At 32.9% G+C, this 21,400-nt stretch overlaps 1 protein-coding gene across 1 annotated transcript; it reads right to left on the reverse strand.

Moving 5' to 3' along the window:
• Window positions 1-6,515: 6,515 nt before the first annotated feature.
• Window positions 6,516-7,781, reverse strand: LOC122591652. Its single transcript, XM_043763909.1, has 3 exons — window positions 7,193-7,781; window positions 6,859-7,039; window positions 6,516-6,798 (listed from the first exon to the last, which is right to left on the reverse strand). Exons 1-3 carry the CDS (start codon window positions 7,779-7,781, stop codon window positions 6,516-6,518), a joined length of 1,053 nt encoding a protein of 350 aa, XP_043619844.1.
• Between the last annotated feature and the right edge of the window lie 13,619 nt (window positions 7,782-21,400).

Genomic DNA, 21,400 nt, shown 5'->3' on the forward strand with positions numbered 1-21,400 from the left:
AAAGGGCATTACAACCAAATCGAAAAATAAAATGTGCAATGTTTCAAGAACCATCAACCAAAGTGAACCAAATATAATCATGATGACTAAATGCCCACGGAATTCGGCACCGCCATCTCATCACCATCTCATCATCAAAATCAAGGATCAGGGAACACAGAGGGAACATTGTCAGCACCATCAGGATTACGCCCAGCAGCAAACCAATTATCTCCCGGAGCAACATGAGGAGTACCCATACCCGTATGTCCTCTAGTCTCACCTCCATTCGGTGTGGAATAACTAAAGAAATCTCCTACATATCGAGGAGCACCAGTATACATCCCATAGCCCGAAGTCTGAGTAGCTGAATCAAAATCGGGAGGTCTATACGAATATGTCTCCTGCTGATAACCCTGCGAAGGAAAGAGACAATCAAAAGTACCTTGGCTAGGAGGCACTATCTCATGAGGAGTATAAGTAGGGATCTCCGGGCGCTCATCCTCACCAACTTGACTGTATTGCTGCTGGTGAAATTGCCATATTGCCTTTCCCACATCGGACGGAAGTACTCTTGCTGACCAAGCACTCGGTGAAGCATACTATTCGACGTCTGGGCATTATCAAGCAACATGTCTGTAGACCCCTGTAGACCAAAAACAGCCCCCTGTAAAGAAGATAAGTCAAAAGAAGATGAAGAAGAACCGGCTGCAAACTGAGGAACACTAGATCCATCCTCCCTACGCTTCTTTCCTACCGGCCGATGCTCCTCTTGTAAATCCCCCACAAATACATCTCTTCCATCCACCTCAAAGATCAAACCAAAACTAATCAAATCATTGATTCCAAATCCACTACATGGAATCTTCACCAAACTCCTTGTATTCCGATTTGTATCAAACCCCAACATCACAAAAACCTTGCAAATAAAGTTCCCACAAACAAGCACACGATCCTTATGTGTAGCAAGATACTTCGCCAACACATAAGGTGCACAAGCAAAAGTGGAAGGAGAACCTTCATAAAACAACCACATAAGCCAAGCATCAGTCGGTGAAACCTTCTCATTGTGATCATTTCGAACCAAGAAACAATGGGTGATCATCCGATGGATAACCTTCAAGATAGGTACCTGAATTTCCGATACCTTACTTACCGCCATGGCTAACTTACCACTTCCACCAATCTCGAACCAAAAATCCTTAGTCGTTTTATCATCATCAAAACCAGTAATATCCTTGTCAAACACACCCTTCCTCAAAAACTCATAAGTATCCATATCATTCAACTCAGCTCCCGAAACCATCCCAGTCAAGTAAGCAAATTCAGGCACCGTACAATGCCTTTGAACTCCCCCTGCTCGAAAATGAATCACTTTCCTAGTATAGAACTCTTCCCTCTTCAAATTTGTATCAACTCTAATTGTACTCAAAAATTCAAGACACCATTCACGGACCGGTGTAATATCACAATTAAAAACATTTTCCCACATTCTATACGTTTTTATCTCCCCATTTGCATTCCTACTCTTGCAAGTAATCATCTTCATAATAGGTTCCTTTATATTCAACTTCTCAAAATTCCCCCAACTAACAATTTTCGGTTCCATGACATGTTTATACCGAAGGTCTTAAAGGCGGTTCATATAATGAATGCGTTCATTACCTGTAACTCCAAGGAAGCGCAACCACTCATGTGGTTCAGCGGGATGGGTCTTGGCACTCATGGTAAGCGCACTATCTCTAAAACGGTGGTTGTCACTTGGGTTGGGTTCTCCGAAGTCATAACCACGCCTTATGCCCGGAACAAACTCCTCACTGCTGCTGGAGCCCTTCACCTGCTTCCCTTTCTGTAAAAATAGGCACAAACAACAAAGCAAGCAAGCATAAATCACGAGAAACAAAAACGAACAAAAACAAAAATTCCAGACAACCTGGTGTGGCGCACCCCCATACTGGTGCGTCGCACCAGCTTCATTTTAGAAATCCTGCACCCCCCGATATGCGTCGCACCCCCTACATGGTGTGGCGCACCTTCTTCAGAAAAAAATTCTTTTATTTTCAAATTGATTCCAGAAATTCCATGAGCAAACAAACAATCTTCCCACTTTATTTCAAATATATGTCACTTTCAAAAACTCCTCAATCACAATCTAAACAAGCAACACAAAATTACTCAAAATTAAAGCGATTAAACACTAATTTAAGTATCAACACACCATCCTAACCCATCTAACATCAAAAATCCCAAATTATTTCCAAACTTCTCAAGAACCCTAATCCGAATTTCTTCAAATTGAATGAAATTACTAGTACATTAATAGTGCAAACAATGAAAAACACAAAACCCATTCAAAAGATTCAAGTAATTTCGTCTTAAACTCATTAATTTTTAAAAACACCTTTTAATTCGGATTAGAGAATGAACAATGGAGAACAATGGAAGAATACTTACCCTAGAGAACAATCCCCTAACCATCTTTGAAGAAATATGAAGTAATAAAGAGAAATTGGAATTTGGTTTGAAGATTTTGAAAGCTTTTTGTAAACAAAGAAAACAAAGAATACTATGAAAGTGTGTGTGTTTTGTGTCGTCCCAGGGGAAGAAAAGAAATCAAATGGGTAGGCTTATTCTCCAGATTTTCAGGCCTACAAGAATCCCAACCCAATCCAATAGGTCAATGCAAGTCAAACTGGGTCAATGCAGTCAAAACCATAGGTGGTGCGGCGCACCCCCATACTTGGTGCGTCGCATTTTCTCTTCAGAATCTGCACTTCTCCTGATACACCTTCAGGTGCGGCGCACCTGCCTTCTGGTGCGGCGTACCACTAGCCAAACTTACCTTTCGCACTTACCTTGGCTCGTTATGACTTACCGTAACACTTTTGGACACTTTGGAACCTGCACATCTCAACAAAAAGCTATAAAAACGAAAAATAAACATAACTAAACTAACAAAACAAAAATCTTTTTGGTTTTTTCAATTTTTCAAATGTTTTTGGGTTTTTCAATATAAAGAACGAAAAATGAAATAAACTAAAATTAAAAACACACAGGTTGCCTCCCGAGAAGCGCTTAATTTGTTTAGGAGTCATTAGCTAGACTCACCTCCCCAATCACTTATCAATTTCATAAAACGAGAATTGATCCACCTCAACTCTTTCAACACAAGTTTCTTCATTAAAAATCTTCAACCTATGACCATTGACAATAAATGTTTCCCCATTCCCCTTATACAATTCCACATACCCCGAAGGATAAATATGTTTAATGACATAGGGTCCCATCCATCTTGAAGTCAATTTAGGTTGTTTCAATTTAAACTTTGAAATGAACAACAAGACTTTATCTCCTACCTTAAAATCTTTCTTCCTTAACCTACGATCATGCCAAACCTTTGTCCTTTCTTTATAAAACTTTGAATTTTCATAAGCATGCAATCTCAACTCATCTAACTCATGCAATTGTAACATTCTCAATTCACCACTTTCAATTAAATCCATATTACAATTCCTAAGAGCCCAATAAGCCTTATGCTCTATTTCTAAAAGGTAAATGACATGTTTTCCCATATTACAACCTATAAGGTGTAGTCCCAAGTGGAGTCTTGAATGCGGTCATAAAAGCCCACAATGCATCATCTAGTTTCTTTGACCAATTTTTAGGATTATCACCTATGGTTTTCTCTAAAATTCGTTTTAATGCCCTATTTGTATTTTCTACTTGGCCACTTGTTTGCGGGTGATAAGAAGTAGAGAAACGATGATGAACACCATATCTCTCCAACACTTTAGCAAGTTGGTGATTCGCAAAATGAGTTCCACGATCACTTATTAAGGCCTTAGGACAACCAAAACGACAAAACAATTGTTTCAAGAAATCTATCACTACCCTTGCATCATTTGTTGGTAAGGCCTTAGCCTCGGACCATTTAGACACATAATCAAACGCCACTAAAATGTAAAGACACTTATTTGAAGGCGGAAAGGGTCCCATAAAATCAATACCCCAAACATCAAAAACTTCGCAAACCTGGATAAAGTTTTGAGGCATCTCATCTCTCTTTGTGATGTTCCCTTGACGTTGACATGCATCACAAGTATCCACCAAAGTTTAAGCTTCCTTGAAAATTGTTGGCCAATAAAAACCTGCATCAAACACTTTCTTACTAGTAACGGTCGGTCCATAATGACCATCGGTTGGCCCTCGGTGACATCCATCCAAAATCAAACAAGTTTCTCCTCCCGCAACACATCTTCTAATCATTCCATCTGCACAAACACGAAACAAATAGGGTTCTTCCCAATAATAATGCTTAACATCGGAAAAGAACTTTTTCCTTTGTTGATTTGTCCATCCTTTTGGAAGTCCCCTGCAACAAGATAGTTAGCAAAATTTGCATACCATGGAACATTAGATTCAATATTCATTAAAGACTCATCTGGGAATGCATCATCAATATCATCCCCCTTAGGTTCCTCATGGTGAGGATCTTCTAACTTACTCAAATGATCGGCTGCTAAATTTTCAGCCCCTTTCTTATCCTTTATCTCAATATCGAACTCTTGCAAAAGCAAGACCCAACGTATGAGACGAGGTTTAGCATCTTGTTTAGCAAACAAGTACTTAAGGACCGAATGATCGGTAAAAACAATGGTCTTACTAAGCACCAAATACGACCTAAACTTATCAAATGCATACACAACCGCAAGCAACTCTTTCTCAGTAGTAGTGTACTTTTGTTGAGCACTATTAAGAGTCTTGCTAGCAAGGTAAATAGGACGAAAATGATTACCTTCTCTTTGCCCAAAAACTGCTCCAACTGCAAAATCACTCGCATCACACATTTGTTCAAAAGGTTGAGACCAATCGGGAGAAACCATAATGGGTGAGTGAGTCAAACAATCTTTCAACTAAACAAAAGCCTTTAAACAATCCGAATTAAACTCAAAAGGCACATCTTTCTCAAGCAAACGAGTCATAGGTCGGGTTATCTTAGAAAAATCTTTAATAAACCTACGGTAGAAACCGGCATGACCTAAGAAACTCCTAACGCCCTTTACATTAGTTGGTGGAGGTAATATAGTAATAACATCAATTTTAGCCTTATCTATCTCAATCCCCACACTAGACACCTTATGACCCAACACTATGCCTTCTTTAACCATAAAATGACATTTTTCCCAATTAAGAACAAGGTGTGCCCGCTCACATCACTCAAGCATCTTATCTAAGTTAGAAAGACACTTGTCAAAAGAGTCACCAAAGACCGAGAAATCATCCATGAAAACCTCCATAGATGTTTCTAACATGTCTTGGAATATCGCGATCATACACCTTTGGAAGGTGGCGGGAGCATTACACAATCCAAATGGCATCCTACGATAAGCATACGTGCCAAAAGGACATGTAAAGGTCGTCTTTTCTTGATCGTTGGTGTCAATGGGTATTTGAAAGTACCCGGAAAAACCATCAAGAAAGCAAAAATACTCGTTTCCGGCTAACCGTTTGAGCATTTGGTCAATGAAGGGTAAAGGAAAATGGTCTTTACGGGTCGCATCATTTAACTTCCTATAATCAATACACACCCGCCACCCGGTAACCGTTCTAGTAGGTACAAGTTCATTATTTTCATTAGTGAAAACGGTCATTCCCCCCTTCTTCGGTACACAATGGACCGGACTTACCCATGGACTGTCAGAGATAGGATAAATAATACCAGCATCCAAAAGCTTAATTATCTCTTTCTTAACGACATCTTCCATATTCGGATTTAGCCTCCTTTGTCTTTGAACACTTGGTTTGAAATTTTCATGCAAATTAATTTTATGTTTACAAAATTCGGGACTATTTCCGGGTATGTCAGTTGTACGCCAAGCAAAGGCTCTTTTATGAGCCTTCAACACAGTCATTAACTTACCTTTCTCATCATCTGAAAGTGATGATGATATGACAACGGGAAGAAGTGACTTACCTTCAAGGAATGCATATTCCAAGTGCTCGGGAAGTGGTTTGAGCTCTAAATCGATTGGTGGATTGTCCACCGAAGTTTCAATCTTCAAACCATTCCTCTCAATTTCCTCAAAAGTCTCATCTTCCAGTGTTGATTCATCCGTGCTACCACCATAATCTCTCTTACCATGTCCGCAACCATCACTTGCTCCTCTTCACTACAAGCAAGAAAAGCTTCTCCTTCATCCATGTCCAAGAAACTCATCAATTCCATTTCCAAAGCTTCGTCTTCTTCAATTACATCAATCCTGAAACAAGAATCATCGGTAGAATAAGGATGTTGCAAAGCTTTATCAATTGAAAACAAAATTCTATCATTTCCTATGCCTAATGAAATAATTTTATCCTTAACACGAATGATGGCATCGGCCATATACAAGAAAGGTCGGCCTAAAATAAGAGGAACCTTGGCATCCTCTTCCATCTCAAGAATAACAAAATCGGCCAAAAAGACAATATGGCCTACTTTAACACACAAATTCTCCGCAATCCCCATGGGATATTGAAAAGAATGATCGGCGAGCCTAATGCTCATCCCGAGTTGGCTTAAGATCCGCTAAAGACAATCGCCTATAAACCGAAAAAGGCATCAAATTAATGCTTGCACCAATGTCGGCCAAAGCATCACAATTAAGCTTATCATCTAGAGAACAAGTAATAAGAAAACTCCCTGGATCTTCAAGCTTAGGAGGGATTTGATTTTGCACAATTGCCGAACACTTTGCGTTAAGGACAGTAGCCTTGGCTTCCTCTAGCTTCCTCTTATCCGTTACAAGATCCTTGATGAACTTAGCATAATTCGGCATCCTTGAAAGCAAATCAACCAAAGACACATTAATATAAACCGATTTAATCATGTCTACAAACTTACGGTATTCTTCTTTGAGCTTTTCCTTCTTCAATCTTTGAGGGAAAGGAATCTTAGGCTTATATGGCTTGACTTGAGGCTCATCAATTGTTGGTTTAGCTACCGGTGTAGCAACCGGAGTAGTAGATGTAGATGGAACGGCCGGTGGTTTCACGGCTTGGTTCAGCTCCATTACAATCTCTTCATCAACTTGTTCATCTTCTTCGTCCTCACTATCAACCTGCGTAGGAACATTAGTAGCACTAGAAATAGGAGAATTAACTACCTTACCCAACCGAGTAGTAATGGCATTTACATGCTCATTCCTAACATTAGGGTGTTGATACTTATTACCTCCATCATTCGAACTGGAAGGCTTAGGATTTTGTTGGGTATTACTTGGCAAAGATCCTTGTTGACGATTAGAATTACCCATTCTATCAAGCCTTACTCCTAAATCTTTGATCGCCGCTTGTTGACTTTTGATATTTTGATTCATCTTATCATTCAAAGCGGTGATGTCGGTTCGGTAATTCTCATTCTTCTTGTCTTGATCAACCATAAACTTCTTCACAAGATCCCTAAGCTCGGCATTAGGATCAACAACTTCAACCGGTTGAACCGAAGGACTTCCTTGATTTCTTCCTTGCCATGAAGCTCCCAATGTGGACCTATAATTCCCTGCACCATTAGAATTAAAATTAGGATTAGAATTACCTTGGTACCGGTTTTGATAAGCTCCATTCCTTTGAAATAGTCCTCGATTTGCAATCGGTGGTTGATATTGATTTTGAACATAATCAACTTCCTCATTCCGTGGCGCTTTATCACAATCTTCCGTGTAATGCCTATCACCACAAATATCACAACCCGCAACCGCCGTCTTCAAATCCTTTTCAATCAACCCGAACCTACCATCCATGCTTGCAAATTGCTTATCCATGTAACTTGCCAATGCCTTAATTTCAGCCACTACATCATTACTTCCACCACTATCAACTCAAGCCACACTTCTTCTTCCCGTTTTCACAAGATCCGGTTTAGTCATACCCGCTTCTCGAATCACACTAGTACGAACCATATCTTCCATAATCTTATAGGCTTCACTGTAAGTGACATTATTAATGTTACCTCCACAAGCCCAATCCAATTCCCTTTGAGTGCGGCTATCTAAACCCCGGAAGAAAATAAGAATGTGCTCATTCAATCGAATACCATGCCCCGGACAATTCCTCATCAACTCCTTCAATCTCTTCCAAGCATCAACCAAATCCTCACCACTAAGTTGCTTAAACGTCCGAATCTCCAACTTCATTGTTTCAACCAATTGAGCCGGAAAGAACCGCTCAATGAGTCCTTCCCTCAACTCTTCTCATGTTTCAAATATGTTATCATCGAGATTCTTATACCAATTTGCCGCCTCTCCCGTGAGAGACAACAGAAACAATTCAAGCTTAACATGTGGCATTTGAGTCTCCCCATACTTGAACAATCGACAAACTTTTTCAAACTTCTCCACATGTTCATACGGATCCCACTTAACAACCCCATCAAATTGATTCTCTTCAACCCGAGACAAGTGATTACCTTTGACATTGAAATTTGGAGCGGTGGTTGGCGGACGAATAGCCGAGCCCCTATTAGGTGCAATGACTCGAGTACTCTCCCCAATAGTCCTATCAAAAGGATGAACCATGTCTTCGGCCATGTTTTTAGGTGTAGTAGGAGGTGTAGAGGGTGGAGTGGAGTTTGGTGTTAAGTTTGGTGAATTTTTAGGTGAAGTCTTTGGTGGAGTTTGTGGTTTATTTTCCGGTGCTGTGGAGCTTTCGGCTTCAACGTTTAAGTTTAAGGTATCTATTTTGCTAGATGAAAGGTTAACGGTTTTAGAAGGTTTCCTTCCTCGTCTCTTCGTCTTTCCCGGATTAGATTGAGGGCTTACTAGTGGAATACCGGCAGCCCTTGTGGTCATTAACTAAGAAACAACCCTAAAAACACAAACAAAGAAAACTGTAAAACGCACCAAGTTACACAACATAAACAAAACAGAAAATTTAAACTAAAAATCGAAAAGTAACCTAAGAAAGCAAGTAACTTTCTTGCACTTGAGTACAAGAAAGGATCAACTACGAAATCTCAAACTAAAACTCTTAATTTAGTCCCCGGCAGCGGCGCCAAAAACTTGATGTGTGAAAATCTAGTTAAATTAAAATCCTTATAAATACTCCGAATCGAATACCACACACAATCGGGCAGTGGACCCGTTCGTATGCAATATAGATTTTAAGTAAGTAAAGGTTCGTTCCACGGGGACTAATAAGAGCTAGCGAGTTTTAAGTAATTTAGAAAGAGTTTGGTTTTTAAAGACACCACGTCATCTTGATTTTAAATTGAAAGTTAGTTGATTGAAAGAGTTAGAAGTTCCGTAGAATTTATCGAAAAGAAAATTGTTTTAAGTCAAATAGGATGAGAAGATCATCCACTTCGACTCCATGATACACATTATTTAGGTTGCATATAATTTAAGAACCAATTCAAATATGTTGATTTATAACCGAGAACTAAACAAAGACTCACCCCGTACCCGTCAAGTTCGTTACTTTATTCAATTCCCTTAATTAACTAGTTCCATTACTAAGACCGGTACCCCAAGACGTCTTTCATAACTTTCCTAGCCAACTAATTGTTTTGGTTAATTAGATAACAATTGTTTCTATTGATTGTACCCAACCATTAACCCGTTAACCCTTATTAACTATTAATTACTTTCTACCATACCCGCCATAGAAACAATTGCTTCTAACCAAGCAATCAAAATAACTTCTACACAACCTAGTTACCACTGAGATCATGCAAAAACTATCCGCAATTAAGAGTTAAATAACAAAGAATTAATAAGCTAAGATTACGACACAACATTAAATCAAATCAACTTGAATTCAAAAGATATATGCAACCATTATTCAATGTATCACTTCATCTCAGTGGATGACGAATTATTTAGCTACTCATAATCAAAAACAAAGCATAAAGAGTAAAAATATAGAAGAATATATTGTACCAATGTGTAGAAAACAATTAAACGCTAAGAAAATCGACAACCGAATGCCTTGAAGCTCACGAACAACCCTTAGACCTTGATGGTCGAAAAAGCTGCTGAGAATAGCCTCAAAGAACCCTAAAATCGACTGGAAGTGATTGTGTATCGAATGGGAGGGTTATGGTCTTGTATTTATAGAGTTTGTAAAAAGTCTTCACAAACCGACCTACAGGTGCGACGCACCAAGCTTCAGGTGCGGCGCACCTGGCCTTGTTTCCAAAAATAATCCTGCCCGATATGCGACGCACCACAGGGTTGGTGCGTCGCACCTCCCTGCTTTTCAACAACTTCCAAGTTTCTGATGAGAAAATGCTCCGCACCACTATACTAGGTGAGACACACATGCTCTGTTTTCAGCCAAAACTTGTAGTTTTCATTCCGTCTTCACTCATATGCGTCCACGAACCATCCTAGTGCATCTTCTAGTCCTCTAAAAGCTGTTTCTAACCATTTTACCTGTTCTAAGCCTGAAATTACTAACAATACCTTCAAAGCATCGAATCTACATATAATTTGCACATGATTAAGCTTAAAACGACTTAGAAACGATATGGGAATATGCATATAAATGGACATATCAGTGTGCTATCACTTAAATTTGATTACTTAAACACTTAAACTTTTACGTTAGATTTTGTGAGTTCATACCTTTTTCAAAGCTTTACGTCTGTTCTAATTATATTGATAGACTAGTGTTCAGGTCCGTACATTGGACGGGTAGTCTTAAAATATATAAATCTTATAATAATTGTCAAACAAAAAGTATATCACCAATATCACAACTTAATAAATACGAAAGCTAAAAAAGAAACATATGAAAATTAATTCTATATAAATATTGATTCCAATTTACCTTTTTTTCAACTTTAGTTAAATATAAATAGAAATAAAAGGTGTATGACCAATATTACAACTTAATGAATACGAAAGCTAAAGAAGAAACATATGAAAATTAAATCCATATAAATATTAATTCTAGTTTACCTTTTTTTTCAACTTTAGTTAAATAAAAAGAGAAAGAAAAAGTGTATGACCAATATCACAACTTAATCAATACGAAAGCTAAAAAAGAAACATATGAAAATTAACTCCATATAAATATTGATTTCAGTTTACCCTTCTTTTTTTTCCCAATTTTAGTTAAATAAAAAGAGAAACAAAAAGTGTAGAGTATATAATTTGAAAAATATGTGAGGGTTTTTTTTAGGTAGTATATATATAGATAATAATAATAATAAAGATTTTTTTATTAAAAGATGGTCATTTTTTATTAGATAAATATTTTTAAAAAAATAGAAGATTAATAAGGAGATAATATTAGACTAAAAGAGAGAGATTAGAGGTGTCAAGTGTACCTTCATCCCCTCTTTAAATTATATTATAGATAGGTTAAGTTATTATGTTATAAATATTATAATATGAGGAGGTGAGTGGCGGGTTGTTGTGTAAGCTTAGATATAAAATATCTCACGTTTCTAATTTTTAATCAAATAAATTGACATATCACAAATCATCTTTATTTTTAAAAAAAATATTTAAAATTGATATGTGAGAGATTCAAGTTTTAAACTTAAACGTAGGATAACCTTATATTCACTTTTGTCTTGTATTATATTATATTATAATATTATATAATAGTGTTATATAATATTATTATATATAGTGTATATCATCAATTATTTTATAATAATATATAGTTTTAACAATATAATATTGTATTGTATTATTGTAAATTATATTGCATCATACAAAATTATATTATATTATATCACGTTAATATTTTGTAGTATTGATTGTTTTGGATTTTATAAATTTGTAGAGACATATATTATCATTCGTTATACAATTATGTGGATATCAGATGTACATGAATAGTGCAATGAATATATGTATGCAAGTCGATCACAAGTATATAAATACTTTGTAAATAAATGTTTTTATGAGATAGGTGATAATCAAATGTATATAGATAGTCATATGAACATTTGTAAACAATTATATAGTTATATGAACATGTGTAAATAATCATATAGTAAATATTTTCAATTTAAATAAGTTTCTTAAAGCTTATTGCAATTTTTTGATTTCCTAATATAACCTTTATATATATATATATATATATATTTATATATTTATATATATATATAAACAAAATAATAAAGAACTCTAATCTCAATACTGCAGTGAGAACCACATATATGGTGAGAACCGTGAGAACCATTGAAGAATCATCTTTAAGTGTTTTGCCCTTAGCATTAAGGGCTACGCCCGTACCGTAACAACCGTCACCATCTCTTGGATCGCCGCCCATCAAATCCATACCATTCCAATATGCGTTCGGTGACAACCCCTTTAGAATGGATGTAGGGCAACGCCTGTACCGTATCCATACATTTTCTTAACACGTAACACATGATTTTTTTATATATTTTTTTAAATTATATTTTTCTGGAATGGGTTTTTGTTAAAAGAAAATAAAAAACAAAAAAAGTTTCAAAAAATGAAAAATTAAAATTAAAAAAAATAAAAAACCATACAAAAAAAAATATGAGGAAAACCAATGGTTCTCTTGGTTCTCACCATATATGTTGGTTCTCACGTTAACTCTACCATATATATATATATATATAAACAAAATAATAAAGAACTCTAATCCTGATACTGCAATTGTGTATATATATGTATGTATGTAATAAATTGTTTTCTGTTCATCTTAAATATCAATCTACTTATTTGGTTGAACTTTTGTTGGTACCAAACCCGATAGTGATTCTTTTGATTATTTGTTATGTTGTGTTTAGTTGTTTGGCTGGTCTATGTGTGTGTAAGCTTCCCTAGAAATTCTTGGATTTTTTGCAATATGAGATTGAATGCTATAACTCTTATTTGTATTTCAATCTACTTATTTGGTTGAACTTTTGTTTTTCTTTAATTAGTTGCAAATCCACTTTATAATTTAAAAAATTTAAAAAGTATAAAGGAGTATAAATATGTTAGGTCGAAAATCGACCAAGTATGATTTGTTCAGAAATAGCTGAAGTTCAGTGAAGATACTTGTACAGAATTCTGAAACCATTCAGAATTAGTTCAGTGAAGCTTCACTTCAGAATTCAAGATCAGCCAATTTGAAAGCATTCACTCTGAAGTCGAAGACTGAAGAAAGAGAATCATCTCAGAAGATGAGTTCAAAGAAGATTCTACCTGATCGAAGAATGAAGCATCTCAGTGTAAAGTACTACAACACTTTACATTGTTTGCGAGGAAGCCTTTTTTACTTTATCTCTCTTTATCCAGTCATTTCCATAACACCTGGAAAAGTGATAGATTGAGTAAAAGGTTGAGAATAAAGTGTGAAATGTCACATCAATAACTTTCACATTTAACCTTAACATACACTTTTAAGGAATCATTTTAAATTCCTTAAAATGTATCCCAACCACGTATTGTATGGACAAGTCCACATCAACTTGGACTTTGTCTATAAATACAAGGCTTCTGACAAATTGCAACAAGTTGGAACTTTTGACATTGCAACTTGTGAGATATACTCTAAGTAATTTTTATGAGTATTTTCAAGTTATTTAGATCACTTGTATTTCAAGGTTGTTTAGATATTTTCACCTTTGTGATTATCTCTATTCCGCAACAACCTTTGTATTTGTTTATATCAATAAATCAAATACATTGAAAAGTACATCGTGTCTCAATGTCGCATACTTGATTATATATGTATTATTTATATAGTTTCAACACTTAGTTTCTTGCAATTACTTTCAGTTATTTGTTCATATCCATTATCTGGTTCGTACTCTGAACTAGTCACTTCTCTAGATCGGAATTACTTGTCAGTCGGGTTTATTTGATATACTTGTTATACTTGACGTATATCTTGTTGTAGGGACTCACAAAATAGATATTTTAATGTGCACTAATTACATTGTGATGAATCCTTATAAAAAAAACAATATTTTAGCATATTTTAATTTCATTATTTATCAATAAATGAAAACAGAATTGATATATTTTTGAAACGACACATGACGTAATCCTTGATTGACACATATCCTTTTAATTTATCTATTTTATTAAATTAGTTTTTTTAATTGTATACAGATTCAATTTTTTTATTAGACTTAAAATTGAACTATAGCTCTTAGTTTTTTTCTCATTAATAAAGTTGTATCTTTTTCTTTCTCAATTCTTCAACTTCTATTACTTATATTACTTATAATAGGTTAATAACATGAAAACTTCAAAAAAAAGTTAAGTTTACGATCTGAAATCAAAAGGCTATTTGTCGTCATCCTCTATGTTTACAATTTTCGATTTTAATGTGATTTTAAAAGTTTAAGATAAATCTAAAACTTTAACTAAACATATATTATATTTATTATCATTACTGTTTATTATAACTTAGTTTCGATCGATTGTTTACTTTAACCACATCTTATTTCATACTCACAAATCATATATGGGACATATTCGAATTTCATTATAATACAATTTATATATTAAATAAAATAAATTGGGATAAAAAAGGATTTTACCCTGATTCATTTTATGAATCACAAAAATAAGTTATGGCGGGACGGCTGGGTGCCTAAACAAACAAAACATTAATTGTACGTGTTTATATATACCAAATATAAAATTAACTCAAATATTACCAAATAAAATTAACTCAAATATTACCAAATAAAATTAACTCAAATATTATTTAATAATCTCTATAATAAATAAAAGATAATTGTTTTTTAAAAGTATTTTTAGAAAAAATGTCATGTGCCAAGTCTATAATTTTACTTAAAAGGTCTATATTTTAATTATGATGTCATAAATAATTTACACTTTTTTAAATTAAAAATAGGTCACTAAATGCTTATTTAAAGTTATTAATCTTTTATTTATAAACAAAGAAAATTATTTTATATAGTATATAATATTCTTTTATGTTTTGTAAATGCAATAGGTACTTTATCAATATATAAATATTGTGTTATTCAATTCACTATCTCCAAAAATTACTTGTATATTTTTTAGCTTTATAATTTTAATTAAAATGTCTGGGTTAAACCCGGATAAATTCGCTAATATATAAGTGTTCTTTTATGTTTTGTTAATGCAATAAGTAATTTATCAATATATAAATATTGTGTTATTCAATTCACTATCTCCAAAAATTACTTGCATATTTTTTAGTTTTATAATTTTAATTAATATACCCGGGTTAAACCCGGGTAAATTCGCTAGTTATAAAATATTTTAGCATACACTAATTGTGCTGTCAACAAGATTTTCCATTGAATTGTTTGATTGAAAATATTAATGCACAGAAATTCTATAAAAACCACTTTCACGTATTTAGCTTACACACACTATCCGTCTATAAAATAAATATAAAAAAATAAGAAAATAATTAATCAGCTTAACAAATCTATTTATTAATCAAATTAAAGTATTTATCACATGACAAGCGTAATCTACTTTCTTTCTTTTTTTTTAATCTTTTCCTTTGATCATACCAAGTATCATCCATGTTGTTAAATTGATATTTTTTGATTGATTTGTTAGATTAATTTATCAATACCCATTCATGATAATTTATTATATAAAACATTAGTACAACATAAAAAAAACCAAAAAAAGTAAGTAGAGTTATTACTCTAACTTATTTTACGTACACACGGGATTAAAATCTAATACAACATAAAAAATGCCTATATAACGGATTGATATCTGAGTATTTTCACGACCACCCATTTATAAAACGTTGATCGATTGATCATAGAACATCCAAAATTTCTTGAACCAAATTCTTTAAAAGGAATAGGCATGCCTAAAAAGAGACGAGGGAGACCACCTAAATCAAAGTTGTCAACGCACGATACAAATGTTAAACACAAAGATTCTAATTTGAGAAGCGAGGAAGACGTTGGTTATGGTATTTTTCATTTAATTTAAGCTGGTTATGGTAGTCTTTAATATATGTGTTCTAACCAATTTGTCATTTGATTCCACTGCAGATATTAATTTAAGACGTGACTCTTACAATAATTTTTCCATTATAAAAGAGCCAAAAGTTGCAACAATACTCTATGGTCAAAACCAACTTGAAGTTGTAAGTTACACAAACTAATTTATTGTATTACACATGTCTTATGTGTCTATGTCGGAGAGGTGAATATGAATTGGTTTGGTGTAGTTTTCTCTCTATAAAACTAAAAAAGATAAGGCTTATATGCCGGCTTATATGTCATTATTTTATATTTTTTGCCAACTAAAATTTTTGCATACTTAATATATTTCTAGATAATATTCATTTAATTTGCAATTAATTATAGTCCATTTAAAAACTATTATTATATTCTAATTAAAAACTAATAAATGCCAATTAATATATATAAATATTTAAATTTTGAAATCCAGAATTCGGAATTTTATATGTTAAGTTTATCAAGTTTTTAAGTATGGTCAAATATTAGAATACTAGTTAATCAACCCAGGTATGTTAATTAAAATTTTAAAATTTTTAAATATGTTAAAGAATATATGTAATGTTTGTTATTGATATATTATAATTACTTGATATAAAACAAATAATTCAATTAACATAATAAACACAATCATAATTTTAAAACAAGAATAACTATTGAGTTAAGTAAATAAATAAAGATATCTTACTTGTAAAATTATATAAGATATTTTTTTTTTCTTTTCAATAAATAATTAATATTTTTATCCAACATATAAGGGTTTGTCTTTATACTTTTCATAATATGACATCATAATTCAATAAAAACTTTTTCAAGATAAAATATGGACATGCCACATTAAAAACTTTCTTAAAATATTTATAAAAAACAATCTTGTTTTATTAATAATAGAGAGAGATTATATAATAATAATAATAATATGGAATTTTATATGTTAAGTTTATCAAGTTTTTAAGTGTGGTCAAAATTTATAATATTATATTCTAACAAATATAAAAATAATAATAATAATAATAATAATAATATTATTATTATTATTATTATTATTATTATTATTCATTGGATGACTATTATTTTGCTATCAATACCAAAGCTTCCTACATTATTATTCTCTATTCGTTATCTCTAAGATCTAAATATTTATTTTACATTGTTCTTCTACTTTCTCAATATTAATTGTTTAATCAAGTTTTCAATTTTATTTAATATCATTTCTAGTTTTGTTTTGTAGGATTAAAAAAACGATATTACAAAGTTTATAGGGGTTAACCGTATCCATGATTTTTCTAAATAATATATATATATATATATATATATATATTATTTAGAAAAATATGGTAACACTAAAGTAAGAACAATCTTAAAATAACAACGGTAAGAACACTCAAAAACATCATTTTAATGCAATAAAAATTCATAAAACTAACATAGTGCATAACTAATTATGATTATTTAAGTGTTTAACAACACATTTGGATGCACCATTTTGATGAATATGCATTCAAGATGAATGCACTCAATAAAAAAAATATATGTTTTTCTCGATTTTGACGGATCAATGTGTTTTAAACACTTAAATAATAATAATTAGTTATACACTATGCTATTTTTATGGACTTTTAATACATCAAAGTAGTTTTTAAGTGTTCTCACCGTTTTCTTATTTTAAATTGTTTTTATTTGATTGTGCCTACATATAAATAAGCGTAGGTTTACAGGAAATATATAAATACGTACACTATATATAGATTATTATTATTTGTGCACACATAATTATTCATTATTCTGTTGTTTTACATCCTACATTGCTTTCATTTATTATTATAAAATAAAAAAAATCACCATGTCATTTAAATTGACAATTAGATTATTATCGTAAATAAATTTATACTCTTAAAGCATATATGTTAGTCATTGTTTTCTAGTAACATTACTTAAAATACTATATTTATAATTAATTTAATGTAATGTATATATTATCATGTATTGCATGGGGCATAATCTAGTTGGTTATAACCAAAAACCAAACCAATTATTTGGGTTTTTAAAATATCAAACCATTTGTGTTTTGTTTATAATGGTTTGATTTTTCGGTTTATTGAGTTGGTTTTTGGTTTTTTTTGGTTTATAATTGTTTTTATTTTGTTTCATATGTATGAGCATTTTTCTTAAAACCATATCATAACAAAAGGAATTTCGTATAGTAACTTTTTTTTTGCATAATATCAAATGTCTAACTAAATGATCATTCATTGAACAACTAATTTAAGATGCAAGCTATTCAAATATTCATGACTTCATACACCTAAAATACTCAAAGTCTACTTTCATAATCTATATGAGACTTTAAATGCTTAAATTAAAAATCTATCGTCTTTAAAGATATACATGTATATTAAATAGTAATGTCTAACTTTTTTATGAAATACATAATATGGTTTTGTTTGGTTTTTATGGTTTGGGTTTTTATATGCAACCAAAAACCAAATCATTAATATGGTTTTTTCAAATACAATAAGTATCGTTTGCGAAGAACCAAAGAAGTATTCCAAAAAATGATATATCAAAAATAATACAATAAATACCGTTTGCCAAGAAGTATTCCAAAAAAAAATAGAATCGTATATTCTTAACATTTGAGTTTACCTAATTGTTTTTCGTATAATTTTAAATTTGAATTCGAAGGTGTCTTGTTTTATTGTTTACATCATTACATGTATTTAATAATTTATTTTACTTTTAAAATATTATATACTCGTATTTAACACGAGTCTAAATGTATATGTATTTATAAACATATGTATTGGAGATTGTTAATGGTGAATTAATAAATGAGAAGTAAACAATTTTCGGGTCTCTACCTCGTCAATTAACCGATAAACCAACCAACTGACAAGGCGTTGCCGTTGCCTACTACGTCAGTTTGCAACTGAAAAATGATACGGGTTGCTTGGACAATAGTACATTACTGTTAGGAGTCTTCTTAATTCTTATCATATACGAGTATATTATTTGCATTATTATCTAATTAAATACGGTTCAACTAAATACTCTAGGTGAACAAAGATATAAGTTACAGCGAAAGTCTATTGAAGTTTAGCAAGGATTTGGGTCCAACCGCAAGAAAAGTAGCTCATCGAATGCTTCAACGACAAGGTTCAACGTCCGACCAGGCTAGACATTTAACCGAGCCAATGCAACACCCACATTTCGTGGTCTTAAATTCAATGAACCAGTCTTTGGGATACACCAATAATACAAACCAATCTAGTCAAGCACCAATCAAATTTGGAGATTCTAGCACAAATTATAAAGGGAAAAACATAATGGTCGATAATGGGCAAAGGGAGGGCAACAAATGGGACGCTTTTGATGACTTGGAGTTCTTGTTTGGCAAGCAAAAAGGCGGTGTTAAAATTGGAAATGGTTCATCTGATAATAAAGATTTTGTTCACAAGAATGTTGGTTATGGCCAGCAAGTCCATAACCAAACTTACACCAACCCATTCGGTTCGTTTATTCCAAATTATAACAAGAGTAGTGATGGTGGTGAATTAGTAGACGTTTGGAAACCAAGTGAAGTAACTCCAAGAAATCCAAAACCGAATTCACTTGTGTATCCGTCAACATATGTGCAGCCCTCCAAGAAGGTATTTAGCCCCTTAAGAGGGCTAAATGGTGAAGGAAGCTCAAGCCCATGGATTCAATTGCCATCCATGGACCAGCCTTCAACAATGCAGATACTGCAAAATTGGTATCCGACACTATTTGAAACCAAGAATCAAGTTGTGAATAACGACTACTTTAACGAACAAGAATTGCAACTTGCAATGGCTCTGAACAAGGAAATGATGATAATGGATCAAGAATCAAATATTTGGGCCCAAAACTTGTGGGCACCTAGCCTGCAGCCAAACCAGTTTCTGCAACCGGACCAAGTACTACCTCTACAAGACCAACTACTGACGCCGACTTTAGTGCAAAAGTGGTCTCAAATGGAAAAGTTAAGTGCAAACCCGGAGCAATATTACTCGTTACCAGTTGGTACACATCAAGAATCTGGGTTTCAGATGGGAAACAACAACCTGCAATATCGTCCACCGGGTATTTGATCAATTTTAAGTAAGCTGAAAAGACATGATTCCTAAAGCAAATTAGTTTTCAATAAGTTGTTATTTGAGGGGAAGTGTGTTTCTTAGACATTTCTGAAGTTTATGTTTTTCTATTTACATGTTATTGCATTAGACAATATGAATGTTTTAGATTTGGTTAATAAATTAAGAACCTCAAGGACTTTCTAGTGTATGCAATAATGTTTTAGATAACCCGCTGGATTTTTATTGAGCAACTCTTAAATTCAAGTAATACAAGTTTCAGTGCTAGGTTCAAAATATAAATAATCTTTGCTGGCGAGCCCACGCAATTTAGGTGCAACCCGTTTGACTATACTATGGCTTGAGCATGACATTGGAATTAAGTCCTTTGATGAAGATTTGGCTTAGGTATACTCAGATTCAAGTCTAAGGGGCAGGGTTTACCCCTATTAATTTCCGTGCTTTCGGGCAGATTAGTATGGGGTGTTGGAACCACGTTAAATGTGACCGTCACTGATCGTTTATCATTTGTAATATGATAATTGACGATAACTGAAATCCCTATGTCTAGTAAATATACGATGGGGGTATTTACTCTTAAAGACATATTATAGGGTTTCTCATTAGATAATTGGAACTACGGGGACTTATATTGCACATAATAAACACCAGGGGCTAAAGTTGTAAATGTTCTCTTTATAAATAGAGAGCCATTTGCAACCATTTTAATCTAATCTTCCACCATAATTTTGTGTGTGTTTTCTCTCCTCATCCCATCTTTAATCAATCATCTCGTTTTGGGAACCCGACATCAATGGCAAACATTCTTGCTCTTACAAGGTCCTCTAGATTGTCAGATACACATTATTATTATCATGTTTTCATTATATTTACAATACAAATCATATTATTTCCAATATATGGTATCATGAGCCAAATGGTTATCAACTGATCTAATGGTTTGTATTGTTTTGAAAAAAAGGAAGATATGATAATTTAAAACCCAAATGATTTTTGATCTTAAATTATTTGGATTTAATCATTCATGGTTTAAGGAAAATAATTGTCGGCCGAAAATTGTTTGGATCTAAAACCGACATAACTTTTTTGATCTTAATTATTTGGATCTAATTTTAGATCTTGAACTGAATCAATTTGTTCGCAGCCCCTAATTGAAAATATTTGTGGTGTTATGAAAACATTAATAAAGCAATCAACAAATAGAAAAAGAAAAGCGGTCGGTCAACTTCTAATTAATGTGCCAACATATTAATTTGTATGTGAAACTAACAAAACCATTATTTTGGTTTTGAAATGCTGGACCGTGCGGGAAAAAAAAATGAATCTTTAATTTTGATTCATATCTTGTTCCCACATT

The sequence above is a fragment of the Erigeron canadensis genome, chromosome 3 (genome assembly GCF_010389155.1).
Source record: "Erigeron canadensis isolate Cc75 chromosome 3, C_canadensis_v1, whole genome shotgun sequence".
Lineage (NCBI taxonomy): Eukaryota > Viridiplantae > Streptophyta > Magnoliopsida > Asterales > Asteraceae > Erigeron > Erigeron canadensis.